Source organism: Thermothielavioides terrestris, chromosome 5 (genome assembly GCF_000226115.1).
Source record: "Thermothielavioides terrestris NRRL 8126 chromosome 5, complete sequence".
Classification (NCBI taxonomy): domain Eukaryota; kingdom Fungi; phylum Ascomycota; class Sordariomycetes; order Sordariales; family Chaetomiaceae; genus Thermothielavioides; species Thermothielavioides terrestris.
Genome location: NC_016461.1, coordinates 4179867 through 4195681, shown reverse-complemented (window position 1 = coordinate 4195681; position 15815 = coordinate 4179867). Strand labels below are relative to the sequence as shown.

The 15815-nt window shown below is 60.6% G+C and overlaps 3 protein-coding genes across 3 annotated transcripts; all 3 read left to right on the top strand.

The window, feature by feature from the left end:
- The first annotated feature begins 17 nt into the window (after nt 1–17).
- On the top strand, nt 18–5303 carry THITE_2122802 (uncharacterized protein). Its single transcript, XM_003657205.1, has 4 exons — nt 18–321; nt 381–471; nt 528–3731; nt 3786–5303. Exons 1-4 carry the CDS (start codon nt 146–148, stop codon nt 4440–4442), a joined length of 4128 nt encoding a protein of 1375 aa, XP_003657253.1. The 5' UTR covers nt 18–145; the 3' UTR covers nt 4443–5303.
- Nucleotides 5304–6824: 1521 nt separating this feature from the next.
- On the top strand, nt 6825–10134 carry THITE_2122801 (uncharacterized protein; the record flags this gene model as incomplete). Its single annotated transcript, XM_003657204.1, has 2 exons — nt 6825–8270; nt 8338–10134. Coding segments are annotated over exons 1-2 (2833 nt in total), but the record flags the coding sequence as incomplete, so codon positions are not given.
- Nucleotides 10135–11475: 1341 nt separating this feature from the next.
- On the top strand, nt 11476–15683 carry THITE_2122797 (uncharacterized protein). The gene is made up of 4 exons (XM_003657203.1): nt 11476–11699; nt 11896–12406; nt 12480–14980; nt 15093–15683. Exons 2-4 carry the CDS (start codon nt 12060–12062, stop codon nt 15323–15325), a joined length of 3081 nt encoding a protein of 1026 aa, XP_003657251.1. The 5' UTR covers nt 11476–11699; nt 11896–12059; the 3' UTR covers nt 15326–15683.
- The last annotated feature ends 132 nt before the right edge of the window (nt 15684–15815 follow it).

Genomic DNA, 15815 nt, shown 5'->3' with positions numbered 1-15815 from the left:
GAGAATCAACCAAGTCTTTCCGGCTCCCCATGGCATGCTAGCTGAATATCGCAGTTTCTCTTCTATCTAGCCTTCCTTCTTCCCCTCTCGCCCTCTCTCCCACCTTGTTTACCGTTTTTGCGCGCGACCAGAGCGAGCCGCGAAAATGGCGATGCGAGGAGGCCCCCGTCTCCAGGTCGGGTCGGCGGCCTGGATTGCCGAGGAGAGGCAGTCAGCGCTGAACATCGCCCAATCCGAGATCGAGGAGTTTGCATTTTCCGCGCGGAACGAGATCGACTGGCTTAACGAGCACATGGCTGAGATCTTCTCCGAGAACCAAACGTGCGCGTCGCTCCGAGGCCGAAGCAACAGCGTGCCTGTCTGGCTGACGGGATCTACAGAAACGTGGCGGAACTCTTCAAGACGCCTGGCAGATTGCGCGGAAAGACTCCGCGGACGGCGAGGAAAGCCGAGACGGCGAGTGTCCGGGTGGTATGTCTTGCGACTAGTGCCGAGCAGACGCGTCGTGTGCTGACTAACTTGCACAGCCGCTCTCCGATGTGTTTTCTGCCAACCCGAAAGGCGCGCCGAACCCCTTCGCCTTGTCGAATCTGTCGCAGCCGCGAAGCCCCCCTTTCCGGATTGCCGAAGACATCCCGGATCGTCCGGTTTCCCACCGCGAAAGCCCAGCCAAGCCTGCGGTGGTGCATCCTCCGCATCGGGTAGAGTCCCGAGCTGCCATCTCTCTCGCGGACTCGGGCTACCATGGAAGCCAGTCACAAGATACGGCGCCCTTCGAGCAGTTTGATAAGGATATTGAGATGTCCGACGCTCCCCAGCGAGACCTGCCGACTTCGGACCCCGTCTTTCCTCCTCCGGGGGCGCTACCGGAGCAGAGAAGGCCGTCTGCTGCCTCTGTCGAACAGCAATCCCCCCCTGCAGACAGGTGTCAGACGCAAGAGGGTACGGCAGATTTGCCAGCCAAGGTTGCCCCGACCCCTTCGTCCGCCATTGTACAGCAGAGCAGTCCATTTGCCAGCAGAGCGCGTTTGCCGATTTTGTCACCACGGTCACCTTCTCCCAAAACGACGTCCTCCCCACTTCGGCACTCGCCTCACAAGTCATCGCCACCACAGAAATCATCTTCGCCTGAGAAACCGCGACCCGCAAGCCCACACAAGGGATTCCCGCAACCCGCCAAGGATCTCAAGGACACGGTACATCAGGGCGGTGATGTGGGCGACGATGTGGCGGAAGCCGATGAGGTTAGATCACCGTCGGACTCGTCAAGCCCGATCAGGCCGATTGTGCGCAAGAGCAGCCTGAACTTCGCTTCCTTGCCGGCTCGTGAGCCGCTGGCTTCCAAGAAAAGCCTGGGCGGAGCTCGCATCTCCAGGACAAGCCACTTGGACTTCAATCGTCAGAGTTACTACGGCCGTCAAACAGGCGGGAAGAGCCTGGGCAGCGCGATCCGCCAGGAGCCCCCAGAGGATGACCACGATGAGATGGACGTCGACGATGAGGTCACCACCCGTCACGAAGATATGGACGCGAAGTTGGCGGCCCACAGCAAGACCTATACACAGCGATTGCAGGATCAGATCAGCATGCTCGGAAAGGCTCAGTCCATTGGGCCACGGCCGTCAAAGTCCTTGGCAAACCTACTGCCTTCGCAGCCGAGTGCACCAGCTGCACAAAGTCAGTCTCAGTCGCAGCCCGCCCCAGAGGCCAGCAAGCCATCGCCCAAACCCAAGCATTCGGTCCCGGCTCCAGGTGCTTTTCCTGAGGACGACGAAGATGACTGGATATCCCCACCTACTGATACTGCGGCGGCTACCAGCAATCCTCAACCACTGTCATCAGAAGCACATCACTCAGATGTCGCCGGCGATCTGGGCGGCGAGAGGACCACCGGCAACTCTGGATTCGTGCTTCCGAAGAGCAGGCCGGCTTCCCCAGCGAAAACCCCCTTCATGCCGGAACATACCCCCAAGCACGGCAAGTCCGCGTCTGTTCCCGTGCTGCCGACCACCGATCAGCTGGACGCAGACCAGGAAGATGTTTCCCTGAAGAAGACTGTTTCCGTCTCCAATCCGGCCCTTTCTACAGTCCCTGAAGACGAATTTAGCTCCTCGCCGCCGAAGTCTCCCTCGCGAGGCTTCAGGGACAGCCCGTTGAAGCAGGTGAAGAACAAACTCTCGTCGCTGTTGAAGAGCTCCAAAGGCTTGATCGCTAGCAGCGCAGCAATCAGCGCCGAGGGAAAATCGTCATTGCTGCAGTCTCCCTCGACAACAAGACTCGGGTATCACGCCGAGACCTCCGTCGAGTCCTTCAAGACAGCGGAGAATGTTATGTACCCAGATCTGTCGCAGCAAGTCTCCGCCGCTTCCGCCCCCCTTAGCCCGGGGCGAACCAATGGCTCGCGAAAGACCAGGGCCTCGGCCGAGAGGGAAAGACAAGAGGCCAAGGAACGAGAGAAGGAGGAAAAGGAGCGGGAAAGGGAGAAAGAGAGAGAGATGAAGGAGGCCAAGCGTCTGGCGGAGCAGATGGAGAAGCTCGAGAAGGCTCGGGAGAAGGAACGGGAGAAGGCTCGCGTTTTCAACCAGGAGCAGGAGAAGATCGCGGCCATGGAGAGGCAAGTCGCAGCGCAAAAAGAACAGGAGAGAGCAGCGCAGGCCCAGCCCCAACCCCAGCCGCAAGCACAAGACACCCGAACCCCCGGACCGGCGCCGAAGAATGCAGTGAAGAGCGCAGGCAAGACCGCGAGAACCACCCCGCGGAAGACCAACGGGAAGAGCACCGCTGCTCCTTCGGATGATCTCGACCAGGAGATGACAGATGTCACCACTACAGTAGCCCCGCAGTCGATTCCGCGTCCGACCACGGCCTCATCCGTCCGGACAACGCAAACCATCAAGCGGCCTGTGAAGCCCACGAAGGAGACCCTTGCCAAGTCGAAGCAGGCTCCGACGCTGATCCGGGTCAACACCACAAGCTCCCAGCAGACCCAGTTTCACCCCTCGAACAGTGTGCTTGCGGCGACGCTCCACGACACTCTGGGCCAACAGCCTGGCTCCGCCAAACCGATGAATGGGAAGGCGAGCCAAAACTCCTTGCATGGAAAGCCGTCCCTCCGGAGCCTCAATAGCTCGGTCTCCTCCACGGGCCGCCCCAAGGCATTGGAGTTGGCGGCCAAGCGGAAAGAACAAGAAGAGCGCGAGGCGCAGCGAAGGCGGGAGACGAAGCTCGAGATCGAGCGCAAACGCGCCGCTCTAGAGGAAGAGCGCAGGCAAGAACAACAGCGGAGGCTCGAGACAGAGCGGCAGAAGGAGGAGGAACGGAAAGCGGCCCAGGCCAAGAAGGCAGCCATTGAGAAGGCCAAGCAGACCAGGGCGCCCCCTCCAGCCGTTAGATCGCAGCCGAACGGACCTCCGGAGTACAGCATGGCAGACAAGGGGCCCGCGCGGCCACCCTCGCGGCTAGGGTCGACGATGCATCAAGAGGGTCGGCTTGTGAACACGGTCCTGTCCAGCACCGCCAAAGGGCCGTCGAAGCGGCCTCTTCAGCAGGACGCCGGCGAGGAGAGCTCGAGAGCCCAGCAGCAACGGGCTGCGCCATCGTTTCCAGCCAAGGAGGCGAAACGAATGCGCATGAGCGAGGAGTTCGACGAGGATATCGACATGGCGGAGAGCCACAACAATCAGCGGATCATCAAAGAACCGCCTGTGCGGCCCTCCGCGGGGTTCAAGAAGGTAGGCGCGCAGGCCCAGATGATGCGGTACCAGGGAGCTAACCCAGTCGCCCAGGATCTGCCGACAAAGTCCATGTTTGCCAACGGCTCCTCCAACGCGCCGCCACCGTCGAGCGCGAGCAGAGAACTGTTCAAGTCCACGGTCATGGCGGCGCAGCAAAGCAGCCACGCCAAAGCGGGCCATCCGCTGGACATGGCACAGCTGTCCAAGGGGGCGATTCCGTTCGCTTCTTCGAATGCCAGCCAAGCCGGGCCGTCGCACCACAAGACGCCCGCCCGGCCTGCAGCAGCCGGCGGCGGCGGCGCAAACCCCAAGTCGGCCAAGTCGGCGGCCCGGTCGTCGCCGCGGTTCCCGAACGGCGAGACGATCGAGCTCCCGGACATCCAGACGGACGACGACAGCGACGAGGACGACGGCGGGCACGTGGCGGTGGCGGCGTGGGCGAACTCGCCGGCGCTCCGGGCGGCGCTGCTGGCGCAGGAGCGCGTGGACCCCATGCAGGTGTTCGGCCCGCCCGCGCCGCTCAACATGGAGGAGGTGTTCAGCAAGTCCAAGGACCGGTGGCACAAGTTCCGCGCGCGCACCAGCAGCGCCAACTGGAGCGGCACCGACCGGCTCACCGAGGAGGACATCCGGAAGGACCTCGCGGCTCGCGACAAGATGCGCCGCGAGGGCGGCTGGTCTTATGAGCTTGGTCGGGAGTTATCTTAGGTTGTGTTTTTTTAGCCCCTGTTTCTGTATGGGGCGATGGGTAATTTCGGGAGTGGGAGGAGTGTTTTGCTTGTGGTATGGATATCGTGGGATAGACACTTCGTGGTTGTTGTTTTTCTCTGGCGCAGTTAGCTTATTGTGTGAGGCTGCTGGAGGTTGCGGGCATATCCATATTTGGCTGGAGGATGTTGGCACATGGAGAATGGAATGCAGGAAGGGCATCGATTGCGTTTCAATAATAGACCCTCGAGTCGGGGGAATTGGGTTGTCTGGAGATTCATATCAAAGCTGGGCCACCAATGGATGTGACCTTGCTCTCACTTTGCTAGACAACCGTCTTCTTCCACTTTCTTTCATTCCCCTCCCTTTACTGCATTTTATCTCCCATCGTGCTCCTTTTTTTCTCTTGTAAATTTTGTATCCCTCGCCCGTGCCTGAGAGCTCTCCGCAGGCGGTTGGGAGTGCGGAATCGTTCACACAACACGGCTAGCAGCAACACCAATGAGTGCTCAATCTCGGCACCTTAACAACCTTCCATAACGCATGACTTGAACTGTTGCCAGGGGCCTCGGGCCCTCTACTTGCTCATCAGGGTCACGAGATCTAGGCGGAAACACCGGGATCGGCCTTCATGACTGTCACGTTGAACGCCTAATTTCGGTGTGGTTGCACGCGCGGGAGCTTGTGTATCCCTGCGGCCGAGCACATAAGGGATGCACAAAGTAGGTGCACAGAGGATGTGCCTAACTTGCCGAGGTGGTGACTGGGAGGCCGGGGCCAGGGCAGCTGGAGGGCAGCTGGAATGATCTCTTTGTAACGACTGAGCACAATGGACGTCCCAAAATAACTAAATGCATTATTGACTTGTTTGGTGAATAAATTAGAGACATACTCCTCGGACCGTAGGCCCTGCCCTCCCGGACCGTATCACGTGATATCCACCCCGCTTTTTTCCCAATTCGCCTACTACACTTTGATCAGTCTGCCTACCGCACTCTGGATCTCTGGCTCTCTCGCACTGGAACTGGCTGAATCGCTCAAAAATGCAATAAAATCCAGAGAGCTGAATCTTGTTTTTTTCTGACTAAGCAGGATGACTAAGCTACAGTCTCTGCGCCCTGCCCTGCGTGCGGCCCTCTGACCGCCCTGCCCTAGGTGCCTGCGCGGGTGCCTGCGCAAGTATCTGCGTGGCCCCCCCTGCCCTGTGTGCTTGCGCGCCCTCCCCTGGCCGCTCTGGTAGTTGGCTGGCTATTGGGGATGACCTCGTTGTCATCTGGTTGGCTCAGGTCGACCCCCTCCCACGCCGACGTATTCCGGTATATCGACGGCTGGAGCCCTGTCAGCTGTGAAGGGAGAACGGCCTGGGTGGCTCGCGTAGAGAGGGGAGCGCTGGACCGCGGTGCCTGTGTATCGGGAGCGAACGGCTGTGAATGCCGGGGACGACCACGCAATTGATCAACCTGGTCGAACTCATAGAACCGCAAGTCGTAGTCCTCATCGGCTAGAGTGTGGTGGGCGGATTGATCAAAGTGTAGTAGGCGAATTGGGAAAAAAGCGGGGCGGATATCACGTGATACGGTCCGGGAGGGCAGGGCCTACGGTCCGAGGAGTATGTCTCATAAATTAGAGGTTCCAGGCAGCCAAGCGGCATCTCGCAGTAGAATCGTGACTGGGCGTGCCCTCGCTGACCCCTCCGGCTCTGAACTGCACAACCAATTGCTCTCAGCACCCAGTGCGGATACGTCATCCTGCGTGATCCAAGCAGCCCAGGGTCCGGTGGGGGAACTCACACCAAAAGCTAACACCAAAACAGCAGATCCTCGAGTTGCCCTTGACAGCCAAAAAAGCCCCACAATTTGTTTGTTCACCCAGTCCGGGCGCTTCTCGAAACTCAACCGGCAAGACCACAAGAGACAACAGATAGCCCTGTTGCCTGGTGTCGGCTGGTTTCTCTTTTGCGGGTTGACGGTCGGTGTGCCTCGGCTCGATCTGCCCTCACTCAAAATAGCCATCCCTCACGGGTGTCACCGGACCGTGTGCAGTTGCTGTGCCTCCCCGTCAGGTTGGCCAGCAGTCGGTTAACCCACGTTGGCGGCAACCACTACGGAGCTTTTATCCTCTCTGCTGCACGTCAGCCACTGCACTGCACAAACGCTGCACCAGAAACCGCGCAATTGTCCAGACAATTCCCGACCTTGCTGACAACTCCAAACTCGTAACGACCTGGCGCGTCGGCGACCGCTTTTTCCGACCAACGGCCCATCGATTGCTCTCGACAACAAAACAAGGCCGCCCGACCGTTGCATCCCGTTGATCTGTCCCGCCTCGACCCCAGGCGTTCTTTTCAAAGCTGAGCGGAGCACTGACTGATTTTCGCCCGACCGCCCAGCTGCGACGACGACTCAACAAAGACACTCGCTTGCACCCGACCGAATTCCTTCTTGTGCTTCTCACAGTCTTGTTGGGCTTGAGTCTCAGCTTGGTTAACCTTTCTGGCTGAGAAACAAACCCAGAATACTCGACCGCGACGCCGTACAACGAGGTTGTTCGCCAACCTTCCTCTCTCGCTCATTCTTTTTTTCGGCTTGTCGATAAAAATAGCTGCTGATGAGACCGTCTGCGCTGCTGTCGCCTTCCCGTTCCCTCGCTTTTCCGTCTGTTGATCGACCCTCCGAGTCAAGATGGTGAAGCTGGATTACGACCGAGATTACTATGCAGATCTCGAACTGCCGCCAACGGCGGACGCTGCCGAAGTCAAGAAGCAGTTCAAAAAGCTAGCCCTGAAATGGCACCCCGACCGCAACCCGGGGAGGGAAGAAGCCGCTAAGGAGAAGTTCCTGATCATCCAGGCCGCCCACGAAATCCTCTCCGATCCTATCAGCAAGAACAAATTCGATGCCCATCGTCAGCGGACTTCGAGGTATCCCGCCGCTTCTGGGGTGAGGGGCAACCCTTGGCAGTACACCACGCAGGAAGTAAACCAGCGGTATGGGGCTCCGCCGAGACGTCCTCCGATGCCCACCCGCCAGCCTCCGCCAAAGGCAGCGCCGACGTCGCAATGGAACTGGGCCCAGTCGGCCAAAATGAGGACGGAGAGCGCCAGAGCTAATATGGATGCGTGGGACCGGGCGCGGCCACAAACCAAACCATCGCAGCCAACCACTGCACCTGGCGGTACCGACGCTGGCGCCGCGGGCGCTGCCCGTGCTTCCAAGCCCAGGGAGCCGCCAATCCCGCGGACCGCAGCACAAGCCAGGCGGCAGGAAGCAGCGTTTGGGACCAGGAAGTCCGGATATGCCCCTGCGTCGCCTGCCGGAGACGAACCTCCTGTCAAGAACCAGCACTACAACACTGGCGCCTACACCGCCCAAGGGGCGGGCGCGACGCAAACGAGCAAACCCAAACCAGCATCTGCGTTCGTCGATCCACTGAGCGCCCAGTTCATGGAGACGTTTCTGGACAGCCGTCAGCGCACGCCGTATGCCGCTAATGTCGGCGAGAAGACAAACCCCTTCGAGCCGCTCAACATCCACCGGGCTAAGAGCATGAGAGACGGGACGCGGCGGCCCCAAGACGGCGCTGACGAGGCACCCCCCACGCCGCCACCTCGACAGCGGAGTGCCAGTGTCGGCTCGGATAACCTCAAGCGGTCGACGAGCGAAAAGCCATCCTTCAATGAGCCCAGTACGAAACCGGCCTTCCCCTTCCAGTCACGGGCAAGGGAACGGTATAGTCCTCACGGCCCTGACGCCAACTCTGCCCCCCCAACGGCCACGTTCCCGGCTTCCAACAGCACCGCTCCCCCGGTCAACAGCAGGGCCAACGGTGGTAAGCGATTTAAGCGATTTCCATAGCCCACTCTTGCGCCGGTGTGGCTTGCTGACATGCTTCGCAGCAACGGTTGAGGGCGTCGCAGCAGGACAAGCGCAGAATGGCACCAAAGTGTATGACTTTCCCTCCTATGCCAATCCTCCTAGATCCTATCCAGCTCCGCCTCTCCGTACAGGCGTCCAAACCTCCCATCAGAATGTCCGTGTTGGTGTGGGTTTGACTCCTACGAAGAGGTTCGACTTCCCAGCCTACAAGAGCGCAGAGGGCGCCAGCCCGGCTCCCAGTGGAGAGACTCGAAGCCCAGGCGCCAATCCTTTCGAGGCGAAACTGCTTGCTCAATTGCAACAGCTTCTGGGCAGAGCTCGACCATCGCCGCCTGTCGGCGATCCCCTACCGAGGGAGAAGAAGGACTATCTGTCTAGCAAGCACGCTAACGGCAATCGTAATGTTAGCTTTTCGGTTCCGGACGACGACCTTGACTCGCCAGCCCCGCACGCTCGCTTCACCCGAAACAGTGCCGATAATATCAACACGCGGTTTGTGGCGGAGGAGAAGAGCGGCGCTAGCTTCGAGTTCAGCGCGGGAGCAACGACGTCGACGGATCATGACGGCTTTCTCCGAGCGAAGCAGCGGGCTCGAACACAGCAATCACCGCTTCGCAACCAATTCACGCCGTCGGCCGAGCCAAGTAGCGGTGCTCCACAACCCGAGACTGGCAAGAAGCACGGGGAATTTGTGGCGGAAGAGTGGAAGGAGGCATTTGGGCCTCACATTTTCGAGCCCCCGCAAGCCAACAAGGCGTCAACGTCGCCCACGCGACCCATCCGACCGATCAAGAAGCCGCGGCCGGTACGGATGACCGCCGGCACGGCAGGAATGGTGGAAGAGGAGGAGACCAGCGGCGAGGAAAAGGGCAAGCCGGGCTCTCGAACCAGCGGCATTGACGGATCTAGGAGTCCGAATGCTATGGACATTGATAGTACCCCACCCCCCGAGCCCTCGGCCGCGCAACAAGCCAACGGCCCGCGGAACATTAACATCGAGCCGACGAAGCCGGAGTGGCGAGCGGGCAATGCTAACGGGATCAATGCCGAGCCCGAGCCCAGGCCGGGGCCAGGCACGGGCACGGGTACGGGCACGGCCCCGGCCCCTGCCCCGGCCCCTACCCCGGCCCCGAAGGTGCCAACGCCGAACCCCAACGCGGCCGGATCCGAAGACAGCGAAGAATTCTTCCGGCCCCTGTTCTCCGAGTTCCGCAACGTCGAGCCGTTCGCGCAGAAGCCCACCGGCCTCGGCTCGTTCGCCGACCTCAGCGCCAACCTGCCCTTCCCCAGCCGGGCGTCCGCCAAGGTGCCCCTCGCGCCCGAGAAGCCTCGGCAGCTCGACATACCGGCGCCGCCGACGGCGCCGCGCGCGCCGGCCAGCCTCTGCATCCCGGGGACCAAGGCCAGCGCGCCGGCGTGGACGACGTACGTGCGCGAGTTCGAGGCCTACGTCGCCCTGTGGCTCGACTTCAACCGGCGGGTGACGGACCACTTCGCGGCGCGGCAGCGGGCGCACGAGCGCAAGGGCCTCGCGTGGCTCGACGCGCAGGGCGACGCCGGCGTGCTCGAGTACCTGCGCGCGCTCGAGGAGGACAAGATCGTGCGGCAGCGGTGGATGGCGGCCTGCGAGGCCCACGAGCTGCACTTTCGCGAGTTCATGGGCTGGCGCGAGCGCATGCTCGGCGGGCTCAACGGAGCTGGTCTGAACTAATTGAACTAACTGAACTGAGCGGATTTCGGACTAGACGGGAATGGACTATTGGAGTGGACTGGTTGAGTTGGCTTGGGTTGCGGCTGGGCTGGGCTGGGTTGGGAGACGGCGTTTGCGTGACATGGCACACCGCACCGGTAGTGATAGAAGCGGGTTAGGGCTGGAGTTTGGAGTTGACTCTATGTGTTGTCTTTCTATGTACTGCCTGGACAATGGCTCGGGTGTTTGGTCTGTCTGATTTAATTGGGGACTTTTTTTGCGGCTTTCCCCCCTTCTCATTTTTTTTTTCTCCTCCCCGCGTTGAGTTGCTTCAGTTCTGGGCGGAGCCTGCGTGTATAGTCTCTATCTTACATCCGCCCTCTTTCCTCTCTGAGCCAGTTGGGCGTGCCGAGAGTTCAGTCTTATATCGGTATGCTATGTATTTGATACCCCTTGCACATAATTGAGGGATGGGTGGGCTGGCCTTTACGGTGATTTACTTTATGGTGTACACTGCTGGTATGCACAATGAAGACCGTTCTGCTCGCCGCGGGTGGGATTGGTTTACTCGGACTGGTTTACTCGGATTGCTGGGCCGCACCTCCCACCTCCCCTCCTTCCCCATCCCCTTTTCCTTTCTCACCCACCTCTTCTTGATCCCGCCATGAGCGGCGTATATGTCATGCATGTCTCCTGGTGTCTTGCGTGTCGCAGGGCTTCGTTCGTTTGTCTTGCTCTTTCTCTGAGACTCCCCTATAGCCTCTCAGGCATCGTCATGTGGGGAACAGGGGGTTGGCGATAGATGACGGTGTTGTAGGTTGGGCAAGAAGACATCCTGGGCGCCAGTAGCGGTTTGGTGCTCTGGGGGTTGTTCGAGGAAGGCCTGGACAGAGAGATGATGTCGTTTACTTCGTGGTTTATGTGTCAGAGTTGAGGGAAGACCTGCTGCGTTTCCCATGGAATACTACTACTACGACAACTGCTGTTACGGAGTCCTGAGCGGCTGTATATGTGCCTTCAATCTTGTGGAGATGAACCACTAGATAGTCAATTCCTCGTGGTCGGCCTGATCAGGCTTGGTTGTGGGCTGTGGCAGGCGCGGTCAGTCGGCTGTGTAGTCTAGCGGTTGTTGGGTGCGGGCCCTTGCGGCCGTAGACTGGCTATGGTGCCTGATAGATTCACAAGGCACGCGTCTCGTTCCAGCCCGAGTTGTTTGTTCGGTTGGTCTGGCTAGCGCAAGAGTCTCGCAGCGTTGGTTGACTCGTGAAATATCCGGTGGGGCCTAAATCATCGGGAAAGGAGAGGTTAACGTTAACCATTCCCTGTAAGCGCATATAAGTCCCAGAGCATTCCGAGTAGTGAATATTGCCCTATCAAATGCACGGATTAGTCAATTGATTTCCTTAAATACATAGTAGTTTGTTAATGTGGACCCTACGGATCCACTTACTCGATGGTCTGAATGGCCCGCTGCCAACTTTTGAATCTGAGCGCGTGCAACCACACTGCCTTCCCGGGCCAGGCAACACAAGATTTCGTGACCCCCTGGCCACTCACTCTTCGGACAGAGGCTCGAGCAGACTTTCGACCTCCTCCCCACCTGCCCTCCCCAACCGTCGAGCCCCGTAACAAAGCAGTGCAGAGGCCAGCTGAGTGCTTGGGGCCTGCGACCTGCCAATTTGAATGCGGCCAGCGCTCTGCCTTTGCCGGGGCTTGCGCATAACTACCAGCAGCTTCCTCGCCGCCGCAAACTCCCTCGGCAAGCGCAGCAGCAACACCAACACCACCACCTCCGCCAGTGGTAACAGCGTCGAGGGTGCCCTGTATCTTGCACCTCGACTGCCTTCGCCGTCACTGCCGCACACCCGCTCGGCAATTTTCCTTCCCGGCACTTCGCCGCTGCTTTCCCTCGCTACCACCACTACCTTTCGGTTCTACTCCACGTCTGCTGCGCATTCCGACCCCTCGACCTCGACACCACCGGCTGCCGCTGCATCCGGCTCGACGTCCGCTCTCGTCCCCATCGACGGCGCGGCCAGCCCACCCAGCACCATGAACGGCCCCAATCTGACCACGCGCTCCAAGCGCAAGGAGCCGCCGCATGCCGTCGACAACCGGCATCCCAAGCATCACCGCCCGAACGGGGACCTGTCCTCCGGCGGCGACAACACCCCTGACAGACCTGACGAATTCGAGCCGCCTTACGAGGAGTACGACGACCACGACCCGAGGTTGTCCGCCCTCCTGCCCGCCGGCCCGGACACGGCCGAGTGGCAGGCGACCATCCAGAAGGTGGTCAAGAATGTCGTGTCGATCCGCTTCTGCCAGACCTGCTCCTTCGACACCGACCCGGCCTTGACGAGCGAGGCGACGGGCTTTGTCGTCGACGCAGAGAGAGGGTGCGCTTTCTTTTGCAGTTTCCCCAGCCTGCGGCGAGTGCGAAGCTAATCCGAACCACCTGGCGCTGTGCAGATACATTTTGACGAACCGTCACGTCGTTGGCGCCGGCCCCTTCTGGGGCTACTGCATCTTCGACAACCACGAGGAGGTTGACGCTTACCCGGTCTACCGCGACCCCGTGCACGACTTCGGCATCCTCAAGTTCGACCCCAAGGCCATCAAGTACATGCCCGTGTCTGCCCTGCCGCTGCGGCCCGACCTCGCCAAGGTCGGCGTCGAGATCAGGGTGGTGGGTAACGATGCCGGCGAAAAGCTGAGCATCCTCTCCGGCGTCATTAGCAGGCTGGACCGCAACGCGCCAGAGTACGGCGATGGATACAGCGACTTCAACACCTGCTACTACCAGGCCAGCGCCGCAGCCAGCGGTGGCAGTTCCGGCAGTCCTGTCGTCAACATTGACGGATATGCCGTTGCCCTGCAGGCCGGCGGCCGAGCCGATGGTGCTGCGACCGATTACTTCCTGCCGCTGGATCGGCCTCTCCGAGCCCTGAAGTGCCTGCAGGAAGGGAAACCGATCACGCGGGGCGACATCCAGTGCCAGTTCCTGCTCAAGCCGTTTGACGAGTGCCGGAGACTCGGCCTGACCCCGGAGTGGGAAGCGCAGGTCCGCAAGGCCTTCCCGAAGGAGACCAACATGCTGGTTGCCGAGATCGTCCTGCCGGAGGGCCCTTCGCACCACAAGATCGAGGAGGGCGACGTCTTGATCAAGGTGAACGGCGAGCTGTTGACGCAGTTCATCCGGTTGGACGAGATCCTCGACTCGAGCGTCGGCCAACCCGTCAAGCTCTTGCTTCTCCGCGGCGGCGAAGAGGTCGAGGTAGAGATCGAGGTTGGCGACCTGCACAAGATCACGCCCGACCGCTTCGTCTCGGTCGCCGGCGGCAGCTTCCACAGCCTCTCGTACCAGCAAGCCCGTCTGTACGGCGTCGCCTGCAAGGGCGTCTACGTGTGCGAGGCCGGCGGGTCGTGGCGGTTCGACAACTCGGAGAACGGCTGGCTGATCCAGTCGGTGGACCACAAGAAGACGCCGGATCTCGAGACGTTCATCGAGGTGGTCAAGAACATCCCGGACAAGGCTCGCGTCGTGGTCACGTACAAGCACCTGCGCGACCTGCACACGCTGAACACGACCATCATCTACGTCGACAGGCACTGGTCCAAGAAGATGAAGCTGGCGGTCCGGAACGACGAGACCGGGCTGTGGGACTTTTCGAACCTGGCGGACCCCCTGCCGCCGGTCCCGCCCGTCCCCAGAAAGGGTTCCTTCATCCAGCTGGAGCACACATCGCACCCGGCCGTGGCCGACCTGGTGCGCAGTTTTGTGCACGTCACCTGCACGATGCCGGTCAAGCTCGACGGCTTCCCCAAGAACCGTAAGTGGGGGATGGGGCTTGTCATCGATGCCGACAAGGGCCTCGTGGTAATATCGAGAGCGATCGTGCCGTACGACCTGTCCGACATCAGCATCACCATCGCGGACTCCATCGTGGTCGAGGGCAAGGTCGTGTTCCTGCACCCGCTGCAGAACTACGCCATCATCCAATACGATCCGAAGCTCGTCGACGCGCCCGTGCTCAGCGCCAAGCTCAGTTCCGAGGAGATCACGCAGGGCGCGTCGACCTACTTCATCGGCTACAACCGCATCGGGCGCATCGTGCACGCGGCCACGACGGTGACCGAGATCTTCGCCGTGACGATCCCGGCCAACTCCGGGGCGCCCAGATACCGGGCCGTCAACGTGGACGCTATCACCGTCGACACCAGCCTGAGCGGGCAGTGCGGCAGCGGCGTGCTCGTCGCGCAGGACGGCACCGTGCAGGCGCTCTGGCTGACTTATCTCGGCGAGCGGAACCCGACGACGCACCGCGACGAGGAGTATCACCTCGGCCTGGCCACGCCGACCCTGCTGCCCGTGGTGAAGCAGATCCAGGCGGGCATCGTGCCCAAACTGCGCATGCTGTCGGTCGAGTTCCGGGCGATCCAGATGTCGCAGGCGCGGCTGATGGGCGTGTCGGAGGAGTGGATCCACCGGGTGTCGCTGGCCAACACGTCGCACCACCAGCTCTTCATGGTGACCAAGCGCACGTTCGAGCGCGAGGAGCAGGACGGCGCCGCGGCGCTGCTCGAGGGCGACGTGCTGCTCACGCTGAACGGCAAGATCATCACCAAGATCTCGGACCTCGACGTCATGTACTCGCACGAGTACCTCGACGCCGTCATCGTGCGCGACTGCCGCGAGCTGAGCCTGCGGCTGCCGACGGTGGCGGCGCACGACGTCGAGACGGACCGCGCCGTGTCGTTCTGCGGCGCCATTTTCCACCGCCCCCACCACGCGGTCCGCCAGCAGATCAGCAAGCTGTTCAGCGAGGTCTACGTGTCGGCCCGCACGCGCGGCTCGCCCGCCTACCAGTACGGCTTGGCGCCGACCAACTTCATCACGCACGTCAACGGCAAGCCGACGCCGGACCTGCAGTCGTTCTTGGACGAGGTGGTCAAGATCCCGGATAATACTTGTGAGTCTTTTCCTTTCCTCTTCATTTTTATTCCCTCTTCGTTTTGTATTCAGGTTCCCATTGTTACCGTGTCTTCTTGCTGACGAAAGCGTGTGCTTCTCTTTCTCTCTAGACTTCCGCCTCCGGGCCATGACGTTCGACAGCGTGCCGTGGGTGGTGACGATGAAGAAGAACGAGCACTACTTCCCGACGGTGGAGCTGATCAAGGACCCCACCGAGGAGTGCGGCTGGCGCCGCGTCACGTACGAGGGCGGCCGGGTCATCGAGGGCGAGGGCCCAGACGGCGTGGTCGCGCCGGCGGGCGAGAGCACGGATATGGATGTGGAAGCGGGCATGTGCGATTAACTGTATATACATTTTCACGAAGGAGGGAGAGCGGAAGTGGATATAGTTGGACGGGATGTTTTCATCTGCGGAAAGGGGGCCGCGGGGCTGGGTCCGTTCGGACTGGGTTTTGTCCGAAGGAGAGAGGTGGTGCCTCTCAGCAGGTGCGGGCATAGAGCTGGGTTGCGTCTGGAGGGATCAAGTTCCCTTTTTTGTTTCCTGAGAAACTGGTTCGAGTATTCACGGCTACGTTGGCCTTGTTGGGTCGCTGTATTTCTAGACGGGCGCAAGGGTCTGTCGGCGTAGGGCTAATAGAGGAGTGATGTGCGATAGAGGTTCCATCCAGGGCTGTTGAGCTTGATTCTTCTCTGTAGAGACCGTTGCCGTTTGTTGGTGGCGTCGAGACAGAACACGCACACCGTGAAGGGACGGATGAGGAGGTATGGACGGCACAGTGAGCACCGCAGTACACACTGCGGCCTACCGCTGACATGGAGCATCAAACAGCCTT